Source organism: Prinia subflava, assembly GCF_021018805.1.
Source record: "Prinia subflava isolate CZ2003 ecotype Zambia chromosome W unlocalized genomic scaffold, Cam_Psub_1.2 scaffold_31_NEW, whole genome shotgun sequence".
In the NCBI taxonomy this organism is placed as follows: Eukaryota; Metazoa; Chordata; class Aves; order Passeriformes; family Cisticolidae; genus Prinia; species Prinia subflava.
Window position 1 is genome coordinate 2,421,770 of NW_026960608.1, and position 19,143 is coordinate 2,440,912.

The window sequence follows — 19,143 nt, forward strand, 5'->3', positions numbered from 1 at the left end:
TCAAAATTAGAGAGGCTTCTCCCTAACGGGGCCCTTCTCCTTCGCAGCCTTTGTCTGGGAGGAAGAGGGGACGGTAGTCCCGGGCTACCTTTTTTGCTCTTATTGTCTCATTATTTGTCCTGTCTCTGAAAACTTTTTGAACTTTTATTATTGTATTAATATTTTTTGTAACCAATTTTTATTCTTTATTAAATTTTCATAAATTTCAAAAAACGAGTGATTGGCGTTTATCACACTCAGGTGGCCATTCATCTTTTTTACATTTTTGGGTGCTCCCTTCAGCCTGAGATGCATCAATTGACTGTTATTTTTCTAATTAGATCATCATATACCTTGATTCCTAACTGATTTCCCTGAACTTGTGGTAGCAAAAAGAACAACAGTCTAATATATTCTCCGGCAGCAGAGGAAACAGAGCTCCTCACCTCATCGAGTTACGAAGGCGAAACCCACCGCTAGGTCCACAGAAAGGACGAAACTACGATGGCGGCCACCTGGCGACGGGAGAGAACCGCTGCAGCGGACTGCGTCTCCAAGAGCCAATTGTAACCAGCCTTACTGCTGAAAGACAGAAGACTACAAGTCCCGGCAGCCACCGCGCGGCCCGGCTAGGGCACCTGGGAGGGAAGGCGAGGGGCGAGCACTCGCCTAAGATGGTGCTTGCTACGCTCTAAGTGGAATGCGTGGCAGGCGGACGCGTACTTGTGTCTCCTCGCCGCCTCTGTTGTGGTTTTTGCCGCGGGTAGGGGCCGTGGAGCAATAGTGAGGGGGAAGCCCAGGCTTGCATGCCTCGGCGCCGGCCGGTTGCTGGTGGTACTGCGGGTGCGGAGTGGTACTTCTCAAGTAGAGCCCGCTGCTGCCGTCCCTTCAGCAGGAGGAGGCTGAGGCTGCTGTGGGCGGGGGTCGCTCGGTTCTTCCCTGCTCGGCTATGTCTGACAATCAGAGTTGGAATTCCTCTGGCTCCGAAGACGACCCCGAGACAGAGCTCGGGCTGCCTGTTGAGCTCTGTGGGGTACTCAGCAAGGTAAGTTTGCCTTTCCTCCTCCCCGCAGCCTGTGGCTGACGGCCTCTCGCTTCCCTTTTCCGCGTCGCACTACAGTCCCCCTCCTGCAGTTGGCCCTCACCCTAATCCTGCAGCTGGCTGAGGGCTGTCAGCCCCGGCTGCCTGTTTTCTCTCCACCTCGCTGTTCCGGAGGATCAGGCTAAGGCTCCTGCGTTCCCCGGCGACGGTAGAGGGACCTGGTGGGGGTGTGGGAGGTGCTGTCATGGCCGATGCAGCCGCCACCTGATGGCGCGGAGCCTGCTAGGCCGCTGCTCCGGCGTCCGGCATAAACCCCCCTCTCCCTCAGCCGGAGGCACTACCACATCCCCCCTAGACCGGGGGAAGGGAGGCAGGAGGAGGCGGCTTACGTCCTCATACTCTCATCTACTCAGTGCCTGTTCGTCCTTTCCCTACCCCTCGCAACCTTTGAGAGGCGGCGTGAGGAAGCATTTTCTTGAGGAACAGCCGCAGGTGTAGCTTCAGCTGCGGCTGGGGGAGGGCTTGACGGCTGGGTGTCCCTGCTGCCCCCGTATCGAGCCTGCTGGCTGCCTGGCATGAGCTTCAGGAAAGAAGCCCGCGAGGGGGCATCCAGGTACACGCGAGGAGCTGTCTCCCCCATTCCTTAGGTTTCTGGCCGAAACTGACGTCGGTCCTGGGTGTGGTCTGGAGCCGCGACATCACACGTCCCTGCCCGGGAGCTCCTAAAAGCCGGCGCGGCTCGTGGTCACTTCCCAGAAGCAGGCCCCGGCACGAATGGCACAATCTTTGGTCCAACTATCAAAACAGGGCAATAAAATACCCCTGCAGCGAGAGATAGAGGAGGTGGGGAGGAGTGGAAGAATAATGACATTGAAGTTTATTTCCCTCTTTTAAAAATAAGCATCACTTTTTGCTCTTATATCACTGAAAGTTAAATGACTTGCAAATGTGTTGGATGATACTGCGAAACTTAAGGAGTATTTTAAAGCTGAATACTGAATTACTAAGTTTATAAGCTGATTTTTTAAAAACAGAAAGTACTTTCAGAATAATGTTGACATCTTTAGAATTAAAGCACTATGTTTTGAATTTCTTTCCTATGCAATAAGGCCAGACACAGACCTGTGTAGAAGGCACATATCATAGAGTACTGAAATTATAAGTAGGCCCTGGATGCTGAGAGGAGCTGTAATGGGGCTAGTACTCTGTTTTTTGTGAGGGACTCTGAACTCCTTCAGTCCTGAAAATGTTTCTAAGCCTAGAGATGAGGGGAACAGCTAGGAGAAAAGGCCCTTGGCTCTCATCTGTAAAATCTTATAATTTAATAAGTCCTAGTGCTGTATTTTACTGGTGTAGCAGGTGAAGCCATGGCTTCTGACATTCTGTAGCTTATGTACATGCAAACGTTTCTGGATGATTGTGCTGAGTGTAGCTGATGCTGCCTTTTCTGTGAGAACATGGAATGGAATATGAATATCCAAGTGTGGTGAAACCTGTTGGAGTGAATATGCCTAAGGGACATTTACATTTTGCTAGTTGATGCCTCAGCAATACTTGAGACAAGCCAAAGAAAATGAAATGGTAGTATAGCAAGCTTTCTGCAAATGAAATATTTACTTTTAATAACTTATGTGTATAATTCTTCTTTAAATCAATAAAAGTAGGCTACAGTTCTCTATGTATGTACTACTGTTTCAGTTCTGCCCTTTGGTAAAGAGCAAAGCTTTGGAGGAAATGGAATAATTTAGTAAGAGAATCTTAGAAGTTGTGAGACTGGAAGGATTGCTGGCTCTAAACATTTTGGGTGCATGTGTGGGGAAAGGGGCAGGTCTGGCCTTGCCTTTGGTGAGGCAATGCACTGCCCTGTATACCCCACTCCCCTGGGCCTGTATTCCAGCCCTGCAGTGGCTGCCAATCACTGGCATACTGGAAGCTATGCCCCACACCCCACCCCTGGAGGCCCAGTCTAGCCCCAGAGGGCCAGATGACCAGAAGGACCCAGGAAAGCCAAAGGGTATTTAACCCAGAACATGAGGCAAGCACGTCTTGACCCTACCTCCTCTTGGAATTTCTATCAGCTGAACACCGCAGGAACTAGGAGTGGTAGCTATATTTGTTCTTTTCTGTATCTCTTCTGTCTTTAAATTCCTTCTTGGAGTTTTGAGTAACTTCAAATCAGACAGGTTTGGAGTTTGCTAAATTGAATGGGCTAAGTTAATGCTTTGTGGAATGTTTTATGTTGAATGCTGCTCTAAACTTTTGCCAAAGTTTTCTGATTTTCTGAAGTTGCCAGTAAAGTTCTTCTTGTTGTTTTGACCTCTTGAGAATACCTTGTCGGTATTTCTCCCTTGCATCTAACTCAGAGTACATGAAAAAATGTAAGCCCTTTTAACAGTCTTGTTGAGTAAGTTTTCTGGGGCCTTACAGAAGTGTATCCTACTGATCTCTAAATGTTTCAGAGCTTCAGGGTGTTGTGCTTTTTTCCTATTGTATATCCTACTTAGAATTTTATGGTGAATATAAAGAAGGAACTTTGATGTGGAAATGTCTTTCCTGAAGCCTGAGAAATATCAGCCAAACTTTTTTATTGTTGTTTTTTTATTAGCTGATCTTTGATTTTTTTTTTTTACAGTGGACCAATTACATTCATGGGTGGCAAGATCGATGGGTAGTTCTGAAAAGCAACACACTTAGTTATTACAAGTCTGAAGGTGAAACGGAGTATGGCTGTAGAGGCTCTATCTGTCTGAGCAAGGCTGTGATTACAGTAAGTACTATTTCAGTACTGACATGTTTTTGGGTGCTACATATTTGTAGGCTCATGTCTGGTGAAGGTAAACATGGGTATGGCAAATAAATTCTTGTAGGTTGTTTAATATTAAAGTTAGTTATATTAGTGCAACACTGTGGAGCCAGGGAAAGAAGTTACTAATAAGAAAACAAGCTGGTTTTATCTGAGATTGCAATACACAGCTTTTCATATCTGTTATCTTGGAGGTTTCTGTTGGTAGGGATAGAGTTTGCTTCTGGAGGAGGTGGAGTTTTCCCAAGGGTCAGCCTAAGACCCTGGACCAACTTTGCAAAGGCAACAGCATTCATCACAGTCTTTACACTTCACACTAGAAAGAGAGGGTAGTATTTATTTGACTGTACTTTCTGAACATAACTCTGTACAAAAATTGTAAAAGAAAATGTGCTATGTATTTCCTTCTCTAAAGTGAGGTGCTGTTTCTGCCTAATGTTAAAAGATCCAGCATTATGCTGGTAAGAACAAAGAACCTACATATAAGTGAGATCTTATAAAGATAAAATTGCCTTAGAAGATAAAGAAAAAAAAATTTTTGTAGCTTTCAGTGTCATATATATTAATTATGACTAATGCTTGCCAAAAAGCATGCTTTTCTGTGTTACTGTTAAATAGCTAGTTATTTGATGGGGAGGTGTGTGAAGCTGGACTTGTGTAGCACATAACTTTCTAGAGCAGTAGTGTTAAATTTTAGTATTTATGTTCTTACTCCACCTAATGTTTTGCTTTCAAACTGAATTGAGAATGACAAATAAGAAGTTCCCTTTACTAATATTCAGTTTAAAAATAGATTTTTTTTAAACACAGTTGGATTTGGGAAAAAAAAGACTGGACTGATTACATCAACTTTATGTATTTTGGGAAAAAGATTGTGAAGAAAACACAGATTTTTACATGTAGATGTCTGACAGCTATTGTAGTCATCTGAAAATTAAAATAGATTGCCTAATTTATTTCAGAGCTCTTTTTAAAGCTGCTTAAACTTTTAAACTTGCTCAAGATTTGACTTTTTCAGGAATTTATTGTGCACAGCAACAGCATCTAGAAGTGCTCATTTAAGTGTACTTCTGGTAGTCTGTAGAGGTACCAGTCTCTGATCAGGACTTTAACAAAGGTGTTTTATTCACTCGTAAGAGGCTTAACATGCCAACCAGGCAGAGACAGGAAGGTGGTGGCAGGGAGGTAGGCCAAGAGAAGTCTGGAAATGTGCTGTAGAGTACATCTCAGCAGCTTGAATTCCAGTTCTGGTGGTGGAGAATATAGTGATGCTGATATTGTTTTGGGAATTTTTTGGTATATTGTGCTTTGGGAAGTTGGTGAGCTCCTTGTCTTATGACTAGGAAGTGTGTAACACAAACTTCTTGCAGATAGCGTTTTTCCTCTCTTCTATCTGGCACTTGTTGCATCTGGTAACTTGGTGTTGAATTGTTGTCTCACTCCCTTTCCCCCAGTTCTGGAGCTTCTTGAGTACGTTGAGAAAGAATAAAAAGTATTTCTCAAAATTATTCTGATATTTTAGTTGTTTCATTTTCAGTCAGAATCGTGCTTGCTGACTGGTATTTGACAGTTTAATTGCTTGTAGTTTAAATAATGTCTGAAACCTGGTAAACTGCTGTTAATTATTTCTAGTTGCAGTTAGTGATTGCTATGTAAGTATTAAAGGTTCAGGAATGCTATTAGGTCATGTGTCTCTAGGATACAGAAATTTACTTTTTCAGAATGAATGCTTCTAGTTTCACAGTTTAGTAGTAAATTAAATATTTTTTTAAACCCGTTTTCTGTAATAGAAAATGAATTATGATAATTGTTTATTCTTCCTGTAGTACATAGTCTATTTTCATGTCCTTGTAATGTCTTAATATAAGCTTACTAACATGTATTTAAATGCATAGGAGAATACCAGTAGTGGATAAAATGTTGAGATAATAATGAAAAGCTATTTTTGTTATCAGTGGAACTTATTTGTTACTGTATTTTTTGCAATTACTTTGGTAGAGAAGTTGGGTTTTTTACTGACTTAATGTTCAGTAGCACTGATCTGATGTAATTGGGATCCTCACCTTGAATATTTGTTGACAATCTTTCACTATACTGTAAGTATACTTTTCCTTGATCTTGCTAATCAAGAGTCAGGCATAGTAACTACCTATCTCCTAACCTTCTGTATTGTAGGAAATTTTCCTTAAGTGCAAAGCAGGGTATAAGTGGTATGAAATGGTATTGATGACTGTAATGTTTCCTTGTAGGATAGGGAGGGGACTGGATTCTCATGAAGCCTTCTTTTAGGTGCTCAGATTAGGTATGCCCATTTGTCTTATGGGGGATATAATGATTTTCTGTGTGTAATGAATGCTACTAGTAGTATAGAATGTCCGTGTTTTACTGATGCATAAGCATAAATTTGGAAAACTGCTCTCATTGTGTAGTATTACTGTACTTTCAGCAATGAAGATAAGCCTTATGATAAATCATAAAATTAGGAAACGTGAATGCTGCATTTGGAAATCCACAGATTCCCGTGACAATAGTCTTTATTGAATGGAAAATGTGGGATCTGGTTGGACTGTATTAACCCCCATAACTGAGAAGCCGATTTCTCTGGAATAGAGGACTAAAGGATTGTAACACGCCAGAACATTTAAATGTAAGGGGGTAAACCAAGGTTCCTTTACTCTGGATTGGTGCACACAAGAAATACCAACCAGATATTCTCAAGAGGTCAAAATTACACAAAAGTTTACTGGTAAAATATAGAAAATCAAGGAAGTTTGGCAAAGGATTTAATACTACATCCAATTCAACATAAAACACTTATCATAGCATTAACTTAGCCCATTTAACTTAGCAGCCTTAAAACTGTTTCGTGTTACGTTACCATGAAAAGAGAATTAGGAGAAGAAAGAAAGACAAAACAAAATATAGAAAAAACACATATAGCTACCAACTCGTGGATTCCAAGAGGAGGCAGGGTCAGACACATGGTCACTTCATGGTCAGCCTTTTAAACCCCAGGGTTTCCATGGACCCTCCTCTCAAGTGGGACTTCTGGTCACTCAGCCACTCAGGAGCTGGGTTAGGGCAGAGTGTAGCACTGCCCCTGGTGTACCCTGATTGACAGACACTGTGGGGCTGGGATGCTGGTTCTGTGCCTGGGGAGTGGAGCATTTCACGGCCTTGCCAAAGCAAGGCCTGACCTGCCCCTTCCATCACACACACATCCCAGAATCTCTCGAGACATCAATTTTTTCCAGTCTCTGACAAGGATGAATATTCTATACTCACTGGATTACATAAAGTAATGAACTGTCGAGAACTAGCCATGTGAATTAAGTTATGAAAGAAGACAGTGAAAGTCACTATATTATGCTGTATTGTGTTTTACATTAACTGGCTAAAAGCCTCGAAGGTGTTTAAACAGTTTATAACAGAGAGAAGAGGCTTGAACTCAAGTTGAAAGTTCTGCTGTGGTCAAGGGATGAGAAGGAATTATGGTATTATTAAAAACTTGATATATGCACAGATTCAAGTTTTGTTCTATTAGCTAGCTTGGACACACTAAATTACTGCTGCAGTTGGGTGAAAGGTTTTATTAAAAAAGCTAAGCTGTAAATCCATGCCCTGGGCAGAAGTACCATAGCAATAAATTTTTAATACTTGCTAATTGCATGGGGAAGTAATGCTTCCAATTGTCTGAGATTGGAAAACTATGTTTTAGTATGAGGGCACTTAATGAAATAATTGATTTTCTCTAACTTCATGAAGTACTTTCTCAGCCTTAATTGCTGCTAAAAAGATTACTTGAGTAAAAAAAAGATATAGAATACAAGCCCATAATAGATAGGGGTTTATTTAGAACACAAGGCAATTATACTTTTAGGCTTTGGTGTGAGCTTTAAATACTTTAATAGTTGCATCCAGACTGGTGGAAAAATCTTGGTTAAATGGGAGAGAAATCTGAATGGTGATGGTAGACAGTGCATCCAAAAAACATTACAGAGGCACATGTGGTCAGGAATGCTTATTCATATGTGAAAGGCCTGAGGTGATTGTGTTCTGGAGAGGAAAATGCCAAAGAACAATAGAAGGGCAAGGGAGAGAAAGAGTTGATGCCTAGGAGATGAGATGGGGCTGCTGTTGGTGAGACAGGCAGAAATTGTTTGGAACATGGGATTCTCCTGGACAATAATTTGTAGCATTCACATACTCTGTACAAATTTGTATATGAAAATTACAGTCTGAGTTATCTGAACCAGCAGTGGCTGGGTTGATGTTCAGAGTGAAAATGTCACAATATTGTCCTGTATTTATCAAAATACTATATGAAGTACTAATATCCTTGGCAAGCAAAATGCAAATATTTGACTGGGTGGAAAACTGGAAGATTTCTTAGTATGTATTGAAGAAATTCGGTCGGAAGTGGAAAAGTACACATTCAGATCTGCTTAAATGAGACTGTTAGTCATTATGGAGTTCTTTGTCGTAATATGACCAGGATGGGTGAAAAAATCAGTAATTTATGAAAGTATTAAATAATAAAATATTTTTGCATTATGTAATATTGCTAAAGTATTCAGCTTTAGAACTTATATATAATCATATAATATAATCATAGAATATTTTGAGTTGGAAGGGACCCACAAGGATCATTGAGTCCAACTCCTGGCCCTTCACAGGACATCCCGATAGTCACACCATATGCCTGAGAGTGTTTTCCAAAAGCTGCTTGAACTCTTTCAGGCTTGGTGCTGTGACCACTTGCCTGGGGACCCTGTTCCAGTGCCCAACCACCCTTTGGGTGAATAACCGTTTTCTAATATCCAACCTCAACCTCCCCTGACATAACTTCATGCCATTCCCTCGAGTCCTGTCACTGGTTCCAGAGAGATCAGTGTCTTCCCCTCTTCCTCCCCTCACAAGGAAGTTGTAGACTGCAATAAGGTCTCTCCTCAGTCTCCTCCAGGCTGAACAGACCAAGTGACCTCAGTTCCTCCTTTAGACATGAACTTCAGTTGCTGCTTTTGCCATGTTCCTCCTGAATTCTAATCAATGTGGTTTAGATCAAATCTTCTAGCATACTTCAGCTACTTAGTCTGTTTGCCATGTCTTTCTAGTCAGTTGGTCTACCATTCCCCAGTTAACAGGACCAGTTAAACAGAACTTGCTAGCTGTCATGGGTTGACATTAGACAAAATGCCAATGCACCCATGAGGGTATATTTTACCTAATGAACTACTGTGAGATGTGGTCAAGAACAGAGCAGAGCAGGCCTAATACTTGAAACAGACAGACAATTTATTATACTACATAACAATGGACAATAGAAAAGGAAAGAAAAACCCAACCACCCAAAAGCAGAAGAGAAAACCTCCCAAAACACTGCTTCTCCTCCCCCCAATTTCCATTCCATACATGCTCACTCAGTTGACTCCAGCACATTACCTTCATCTACTTGCTTAATCCCTCAACAACCCTGGGTTCCTAATCCAAATCATCATCCTTTAAAATTCAGACAATCCACATTCCATCCAGGACGAGAGGAGTCTCTCTCGCACCACAGACCCCCCCCCCCCCCCACAGGAAACACAGGTCCACCATCCCATGTTCCCACGTCACCCATGGCACTGCCTGGAGGAGTCTGCCAGGGTGACACCCTCCTTTCCATGTCCAGCACTCTCACTGCCGTCCATGGACCTGAACTGCTACAGGGCTCTTTTTAAGGATGTTTTGGCCAAGTACCAAAAACCAGCCATCTTCTCATTTTGGGACTCAGGTCCCCCCCATTTACCCCTGGGGCCAGGGGCTCCAAGAAGCAGGCCAGAACGTCTCTGGGTTTGAGCCAAAAACATCCACCCAAACACAGTCTTATTTATAGTCAGGAGGGTCCAGGGTCCGTCTATGGCTATCATTATGCAGGACAAGTCCGGCCCAATAGGCCACTCCTCTTCATTCCGGCAATCGAAGGGGCTTCTTTTCATCTCCCATTACCCTCTCGGTCCCAGGCTGTCCTCTCTCTTCTAAAACCACCAACTATGAGAATTCAGCATCCAGGGATAACTCTCTTCTGCCTTAGAAAGAGTTAAAAGCTTTTATCTCCCACCACCAAGGTCAGGCACAGGCAATCGCAGGCACTGCAGCTCTCACAAGCAGCTCCAGCTCGGCACCTTCTCTCTGTGGGGGGAGGAGAGAGACAGGACCGGGGGGGGGGGGGGGAAAGGGGGGGGAACGGGATGGAACAGGGAGGGGGACGCGGAAGGCACCTCCAAAGTTCTCCCTCCACCCCTCCATTCTAGATGGAAGCTGGACCAGCTCCACTCCAGCTCCCTCTGTTCCCCACCCCGAGGCCCACCTTGCTCAGCCAGGCCCACCTTGCTCCCCTCCCCCACCCGGCCTAGCCAGGCCTGCGCAGGGGAGAGGAGAAGACGCTCCCTCTCCGAAAGCAGAGCAGGGAAAAAGAGAGTCCTGCTGGGAAATCCGGCTTTTAACCCCTCGTGTCCTCAGAGGCGTGTCCAACCTCTTAGTGGCCAACAAAGGTGCCAATACTCAGACCTAAGGACTGATTGGTTTGACCACTACTTCCAAAAAAACTCACTTCCCTTCAAACCACGACACTAGCCCATGTCTCCAGATGCTTAAGAACCCAGATTGCATTGTGACTAGAGTCTAATAAAGTCTTAAAAGTTTAAATTGCAGGAGAAAAGTTGTTTCACAATTAAATATGTATGCATATTCAGACTGACATCAAGTCAATTTTAAACTTTGATGAAAGCTTTTAGGCTGACATTTGTTAGCAGTATACCTTGTGCTTATAATTAGCTCTTACATGTTGTTAATTATCATTATACATTAGTTCTTATACACTAACCATTATCATTACATATTCAAAGCAGTCAGTCAAACACTTTTATCCCAAATTAGCTGCAATATGCAGTACCATGGAGAAAATGCCATATAGCTAGCTTGATAATGTTTTTGATGGTCCTAGTTGTTGAGGTCGAGGTGACCTGATGGGAGGATGTGACAAACAGGATGGGGACAGTAATGGTAACAGCATTTATAGAAATGCTTATACAGTTGTACTGTATCAAGTTGTTTATGTTTAGTTTCAAAGCAAGCTAGTCTGTTTAGTATGTTGCTGTGTGCAACCAGCCTCTGTTCTAGCTGCAGCTCCCCTGCTTTCATAGAATGGGAACTTTCCATTCCCATTACTGTGAGTCTGAGTCCAGACTGCTGTACTCTTTCTGACAGCTCAGCATAGAACTACAAAGCATGACTTTACTCTTATGGTAGAGTATCCTGAGTGTTGCCTTGTGGTTTTCTTGTGAAATCCATATTGGATTGTTGGTGTATGTAGAGCTTTTGGATCTTTCTTGGCATACTGCAGTACACAGTATGAGATACAACAAAGACAGCTAATGATACACAAATAGTGATTTTGGGGGTGCAGCAGTCTATGGGATTCCTGTTCTTGTATTTGTTCTATTAAAACTAAAATAAGTGTTACATGGAGTTTATGCATTCTCTAAAGTTGATATGAAGCTGTCTTCCTTCCTGCTTGATTAATAACTCTTCTTCCCGTATATGATGGGATTCCTAATGAGTTTACCTTGGCAATTTCACATCAGTTCTTAGCTGTTTCTCCAGGTGGTATAATTCTGATTTTTTTTCCTCTATGGCTAATATATGCTGCTGGTAGATATTGTAAATATTTTGCTCCTATATCGATACCTGAGAAGCATTGTTTGCATTTTTTTGCAGGGGACTCAGTTCTCTGGTTTAATTCCCACCAAGGTGACAACATGCACACTTCCATTTTCAGTATTTCATATCATAAAATGGTTAAAGTAGGAAGGGACCTTAAAGATCATCAAATTCCAACTCCTCTGCAAAGGGCAGGGACACCTTCCACTAGACCAGGTTGCTCAAGTCATTCCTGGAGTTGTTAACCAATAGTTATCACTAAACAAAAGTTATGCCTTTAATAAAGCTGAGGGCTCTTCAGACTGTTCAAACAGGACAGGCCCATTGGTTACATCCTCATTTCTTGTAGTGTGTATTTGTGAGTGACTGTGACACAGACTCAGACCAGCAGGAAATTTGAATCGTTTATTCAAAGAAATGAGTTGGTTTTATACACTTTTTCAAAGCACAGTATTTCCTTATATGATAATTCTCACTACGTGATCTGATCTATCCCATGTTGCCATGTCAGCAACGTGCTTTCTAAATCTCTTTCTATGGGGTGATCATGTGCTGTTCACCCATCTGTCATCTTTTGGCAGGCTTCTGTCCCATAGGGTTCTGCCACATGTCACCTCCTCCCCCCAAGGTTTGGCGGAGACAAGTCTCTCTGTGCTGCCATGTGCTTCTCTGTGCTGCCATGTGCTTCTGCAAGAGGGTCTGACAACCTGCAGCTCAACTCCATCCCATCTCTTCACACAACTCCCTCTTTTCTTTTATAAAAACAAGAATCGTGAAACAAAACACTTCTAACATTAGAACATGTTTGGCTCGCCGCCTGAACCAAACAAGCTCCATTCCTCACAAACAATATCTTTCCTATGAACAGGGGGATACATGAAAACACCCAATAACTGGTATCTGCACACATCTCCTTCCCATGAATGGAGACAGTGATTTAACAGATAGAACCTTGAGAAATGTCTTTAAATTGTCTAAAACCTTTACCATCACCCAGAGTCTGCAGTTGCTGGGGAGTCCCATTTCACAGTGAAAACTTGGAGAGCCTTTCCTGGACAAGACTTCCAAGTTTACCTTGAAAGAGAGTCCAGCTTTCAGAAGATCAGATAGGCAAGTCAAAGTGACTTGATTACACTTTTAGTGCAGAAACACCTGGGTCTGATGGAATAATCCCATCAGCCAGTGTTGTAATTTAGGTTTAGGGGGGGTCCCAGGGGAGGGTTCCCCGGGAGCCCCCCGGGTCCTACGGTCGTTGGTATTTGCATGCAGGCAGGCAAGGAGACTCTAGACGGCTGGTGAGGTGCTGATGAGATGAGGATTTATTTGGAGTTCAACCCCAGGAAGGCAGCAAGGGGGAGAGGGAAAGGGAGAGGGAAGGGGAGAGGAGCGAAGCCTCCGGAGGCCTCCAGGGCAAAGAGGGCAAGCCCACTTCCCCCTGCACTCTTAACACGGAGCTTCGAAATGGGCGCGGTAAGATTCTTCAGCCAATGGGGTTACAGACCCACGATACTGCAGGGAGATTACAGACTTGGGATAAACCATACACTTTCCAGGGGTAAGCCAGAGCATACCATTTCAATAAAATGCAATTCCACAAGCCAGGGCTAGAACTTGGCCAGAGGCTCAAGCTGTAATTGAGAGGGTTTCCCTAAAATACCTACAAAATTGCCCAAAAACTTTATTAGTCGAAAAGGTATCAATCGTAACATGAACGTATTTCAACTTACCAAACTCAGGGATAGATGTAACAGCAGTCTGCCAGATTTCTAGAGTTTGAAGTCCCTGGGGATTAACTCTGAGGGCAGGCAAGGGTGCTACCTGTTGACAGTCAGCATAGGCTTGTACAATTTGCCATGCTTGGTCGTGTGTAAGCTGAAATTGATTTTGAAGAGCTGCTGCACTCTGGTGAAAAAACCCATGTGACTGATGTGCCTGAAAAAAAAAACATCTGGCACAACAGCTCTAGCTAACTGGTCTGCGCGAGCATTACCTTCAGAGATGAGGCCAGGAAGACCAGTATGGGAACATACATGTAGGTTATAATACCTTTTTGTATGCAACTGCACTGCAAAACACAAACATGGTAATAAAGAAAACAACAATGGGTTAGTTCCTTCTTTCATATAAGCTTCTTCTAGTCTTGTCACAATACCTGCAACATAAGCAGAGTCAGTAGCAATACTACGCTCATCTTGAAATTTTTCAAAAGCTGCTAATTCTACCAGTTCAGAAGAACCATGAACTACTTCTATATCTTGTAGCCACTGACTGTTACTTTGCCACACTATTACAGACTGCTCAGTCTTTACAGAGCCATCTGTAAACACCATGCAGGCATTGGCAATTGGAACTGGGGAACAGTAAGAGTTTTCAATAAAATTAAGATAAAAATTTACAGGGATACCATCAACTTTTCTATGAGCCTGTTGAGCACTTGTGCTGGTTTTGCATTGATTGACATTTAGTGAGTAATGAAGAAGCCACCCATGGAAATGATTTTTCTAAGAGAAGCTGCTAACAGTTTCCTCTGTGGCTGGCAAAACCAATCAGTGACTAGTTTTGAATACTGACACCTTGTTAAACCACTAGGAAGCTGAACCTGCCTCTGTCAACAAACATGTTAAAAATTGAACAAACCCCAGGAAAGCTCTCTTTTCTTCTGGCCTGGGAACAGGTAACAGGCCAACCTGGCCCGCTCCACATGGCCAGGCCGGGCCGGGCAGGCCCTGCCAAGGGGCTGAATGCCTTCCTGGGGAGTCCGCCAGGCCTCGTCCTGGCTCGGCTCCAGTGGCTGCCAGGCAGGGAGAGGGGAGGCCGATGGGCTCCGTCCTGGTCAGACCAGGCCCCAGTGGCTGTTAACATCTTGCTGCCAGGGCGTTCCCCCCTGCCCCGTGTGGGCCTGATGGGGCCAGACCAGGCCCTGCCTCTGCTGCAGCACTGGCCGGGATGGGCCCCCAAGATCCTGGCACAGCCCCAGCATGGCCTGAATCTACCACCATGACTGCTTCGGCCACCGCCCAACAGAAATCATCATGACCACCGCAGGCCCCAGGCAAGATAATAACTCCTTTATTGCACAGATGAAACTTGCAGGACTCTGATCCTCTCTCAAGTAAGAGAAAAGGACAGAGTGATGACACGTAGAGAAACAACATGAAGACACCAAGGTCAGTAAAGGAGTCAAGTCCCAGATGGGAGGAGAATGAGGAGATGCCTTAGTCTTTGGCTGAAATTCTTTTGCAAGGCCATGATGATAAACTCTGATGTACTAGAATATCACTTTAATTCATGAAAACCCTATGAGGGATGGAGTGTTCAAATTGCAGATATGAGCAAAGGCATTCGAGCTGGAGCAAGTGGATGTTGAAGTAGCTGTGATCTCATGAGAAGTTTGAATAGAGAGATGAGAGTGATGAAGTCCATTTGCCCCCAGGGAAAGAAGACCTCTGTTCCCAGAGATGGAGATGATCTCAGAGATAGATGAAGAGAACCTTTGGTTTTGAACAGCTCATCCTTAAAATAGTACCCCATGAGTTTGACATGGCCCATGAACGTAGCTGTAGGAAGGCTGCGTGAGATGGGAGGGACTTCATGATTGCAGATTTCTGGGCTGCTGCTATTCATGAAAATTGTAGCGATGAGAGGAGAACTGTTTTCTTGTGGAAAAGTCTCCATATCATGGTAAAAGATTCCTCTGCCTAAGAGGACTGATGAAAGACTATTTTAGAGGTGTTCAACTGACCTAAGTTTTGTCTCTGTACATTGTCAGTGGGAAAGAAAAGAAGGTTGTGAGGGGAAGAAAAATCTTCTAAAGGTTTTATTCTGATTCTTATTATTTGTTTTCTTTTCTTTCAGTTCTGTCTAAATAAAGTTTTCTTTATACCCTTTAAAGTTTTGTGCCTGCTTTGCTCTTCTCCTAATCTTATCTCACAGCAAAAAATGGAGTAAATAATTCTAGTGGGTGAATTGGCATTTAGACAACATTAGACCCCACCACGTTAATTGGTGCGTTGGCCGGGAAGCGAAAAATTGGCGAACCAAAACCACTACAGCACTTAAAATCTGTGTGATCTGTTCTAAGGCTCCTGTTGCTCTGGGTGTCAGGGTGCGAGGGGAAGTAAGTTCAGGATTCATTTTCAATAACAGGAAAAGGAGGTAGAGTTGTTCAGTTGTAAAACCCAATAAAGGGGGTACCAAATTATTTGTTCGTAAGAGCTTTTGCAAATCCTTGAGGGTAGGCACTTGAGATATCAATTGCAGCTGCAAAGGCCAAACAGTTTGGTAGGGCTCAACAACATTAATGGAAAGCACAGCAAATGCAAATCAAGGGGCATCATGTTCCCAAAGTGGTACAGTAAAAAAATAATCTTTTAAATCAATCACTATGGGGGTCCAGGTTTGTGTCAACATTGCAGGAGATGGTAGCCCTGGCTGTAGGGTTCCTGTAGGTACAACAGCATTGTTGATTTTTCTAAGATCATGCAGCAATCACCATGTTCCACTCTTTTTCTGAATAATAAAAACAGGGGTGTTCCATGGGCTAGTTGTGAGAATGATATGGCCAGCTTGCAGTTGTTCTTGTACAAGCTGGTGCAAATGTTGCAGCTTTTCCTGAGATAAGGGCCACTGGTCCAACTACGCAGGACTATCTGTCATCAAGGTGAGGGCTGGGACATGCTGCTCAGCAGTGGCCCTTATGATAAATTTGTTCCGAATACAAGACCCCATTGGCTAAGGCAGTCTCATCCCCATAAAGTAACACGGAGTTGTCGTGGTTTGAAAGGCAGGTATCTGCTAGGAAGGGGGCAGGACCTCCCTAGAGATGGAGAATTCGAACCCCCTCCCTCCAAATTATTCTGATTTAAAAAATTAAAGGAGCTTTCAGACAGAGGTATGGGGATAGGAATAACAGTTCTTTACTAGTATATATGACAAAACAACAAACAACAACTACAGGATTAATAATAAACAGAACCAAGAACCTTGAGGGCTTTTTTTCACAAAAAAGCCTGGGGCAGTTTGATCTCGGTGCCCCTGCAGGACTCCGAGAGGCTGAGCTGGAAGGGAGGGAAGTCCCGGGCTGGTGGATGAGGAGCTCTGTGCTGGAAGCTGGAGCAGCAGGGGTGTCCCGGCAGGGCTTGGCAGTGCAGGGCTACAGAGTAGCACGGGAACCTCAAAGCTCCCAAGAAGCAGCGGCGGTGGGGGAGGTAAGGCTGGAGAAAACGAGCTCAGGATTCCTGGGTACACGAGCAGATGACGGTAGATTTCCCAGGACGAGACAGAGGCAGTGATGGCCGTGAACTCTTCCTGCAGTGAGGGGCAGCTTGACCGTCCTCCTTGGTGCTGAGAGCAAGAGTGAGTTCCCCTCCCCCATCTCTGTCTTTTTACCTTTCCCAAAACTAGTAATCTCTCCCCTCTGAGGGACACTCCCAGAGACTTAAAAACAATAGGTGTAGCCTTGTGTTGCCATGTCCTTCAAGTACTCTCTTTTGTTCTGATTAAGTAGTCATTAAGGTTTCTTGGAAACTTATGGGAAAAAATTCTGTGAGAAGAAAAAAAAAAAAAAGCAAATCTAACCCCCAACATTATCCACCCCGAATTTTTTCCCATACCAACCTATTACATTGAATTTAAACCTTTAAAAATATATACACACATGCACTACCTAAATTATATACATCTGTACATACAGATATGGGTACAGACACAGTGATGTGGGTAGTTCATCCTAAAACAAGGTCTCCTTGAGGTATGCATCGGGTCTCTCCATCCCTTTGCATCACCCACCAGGTGCATCCTGGTCCCTGAGCGAAGACAACCCTACGGATGGGATTGTCTTTGCTGGAGGCAGAATTAATCCAAACGGTTTTTCCCAGCATACCTCTCATGTGTACCACTGGAACCTTATCTCCATCTGTTGTTCTCAGGGGCTCAGACTGGGCAGGGCCTGCTCGGTTGGTGGAACCTTGAGTGTTCACTAACCATGTGGCCTTTGCTAAAATAATCTCCCAGTTCTTGAAAGTCCCCCCACCCAGTGCCTTCAAGTTGGTTTTAAGCAGGCCATTGCACCGTTCAACTTTCCCGGCTGCTGGTGCATGTTAAGGAATATGGTGCACCCACTCAACGCCATGTTCTCTAGCTCAGGTGTTTATAAGGCTGTTCTTGAAATGGGTCCCATTGTCTGACTCGATTCTCTCAGGGGTGCCATGTCTCTACAGGACTTGCTTTTCCAGGCCCAGGATGGTGTTCCGAGCAGTAGCGTGAGGCACAGGGTAGGTTTCCAACCATCCAGTGGTGGCTTCCACCATGGTCAGCACGTAGCGCTTGCCTTGGCGGGTTTGGGGAAGGGTGATGTAGTCAATTTTCCAGGCTTCCCCATACCTATATTTGGACCACCGCCCGCCATACCATAGGGGCTTCACTCGCTTGGCCTGCTTGATTGCAGCACACGTCTCACAGTCATGGATAACTTGAGAAATGCTGTCCATGGTTAGATCCACCCCTTGGTCTTGTGCCCACTTATAGGTGGCATCTCTGCCCTGATGACCTGAGGCATAATGGGCCCATCGAGCTAGGAACAACTCTCCCTTGTGTTGCCAATCTAGGTCTATCTTTGACACTTCTATCTTGGCGGCTTGATCTACTTGCTCGTTGTTTCAGTGCTCCTCATTAGCCCGACTCTTGGGGACATGGGCATCTACATGGCGGTCTTTTACAGGTAGCTTCTCTACCTGAGCAGCAATGTCTTTCCACTCATCAGCAGCCCAGATTGGTTTTCCCCCATGTTGCCAGTTGGCCTTTTTCCACCTTTCCAGCCAACCCCACAGAGCATTGGCCACTGTGAAAAATAGGGTTAGTTAATTCATGTTTTATGGATAATTATAAACTGGAAACTGTAATATACTGTATAAATGTATGATAGATGTGTACGTGCTCCACCCGCGTGCCTCACAGATTCCCGTTGAGCACCTCTCCTGATTTTCCCGGTCCAGAAATAGAAGGTGAAAAATACAAGGCAAAAACGCTGTCAGAAGACAATTAACATCACCAACCTACACCCTGACTATGTTCGGCAAGCCATCCACGCTGCTACGGCCGTTAATCACCTCAAAGCAAGGATCGTTTGGGGAGATAGCAGGCTGCCAAGCTCTGTATCTCACGGCTCACCCTTGGCATTTTCCCGGGAAAAACTCTGTCAAGTATTTCCGCTGGCTTTGTTTTTACCGAAATTCTGTGATTCGATTTTTGTTAATAAATCAAACTATTCTTTTAACTGGAATATTGGATTGGCATTTATAACAGCCACCATCCACAAATCAGTGTAGAGTCAGAGCTTTGGCCACTTCTCTCTCTCAGCAATGTCCAGGGCCAATTGAATAGCCTTGAGTTCTGCAAGTTGACTCGATCCAACTTCTCCTTCAGTGGCTTGTGCAACCTGTCATGTGGGGCTCCATGCGGCTGCTTTCCACTTACGGTTCATCCCTAAAATGCGACAGGAACCGTCGGTCAAAAGAGCTTAGCGCGTTTCTTCTTCTGGCAGCTGATTATACGGTGGAGCTTCTTCGGCACGTGTCACTTGCTCTTGTTTATCTTCATCTGTGAGACCCAAGTTTTCACC

General features: G+C 44.1%; 1 protein-coding gene across 7 annotated transcripts in view; it reads left to right on the forward strand.

Moving 5' to 3' along the window:
* The first annotated feature begins 531 nt into the window (after window positions 1-531).
* Window positions 532-19,143, forward strand: part of LOC134564987 (ceramide transfer protein-like) — a 191,684-nt gene continuing 173,072 nt past the window's right edge. For 2 of the 7 annotated variants that reach the window (XM_063424330.1, XM_063424333.1), the window contains exons 1-2: window positions 598-1,024; window positions 3,654-3,788. In XM_063424330.1, the coding sequence (XP_063280400.1) occupies window positions 929-1,024; window positions 3,654-3,788 (231 nt within the window). In that variant the 5' untranslated portion in view covers window positions 598-928. Of the gene's footprint in view, window positions 1,025-3,653; window positions 3,789-19,143 lie in introns of all 7 variants that reach the window. The other 5 variants (XR_010083730.1, XM_063424332.1, XM_063424331.1 and 2 more) reach the window with 5 other exon arrangements.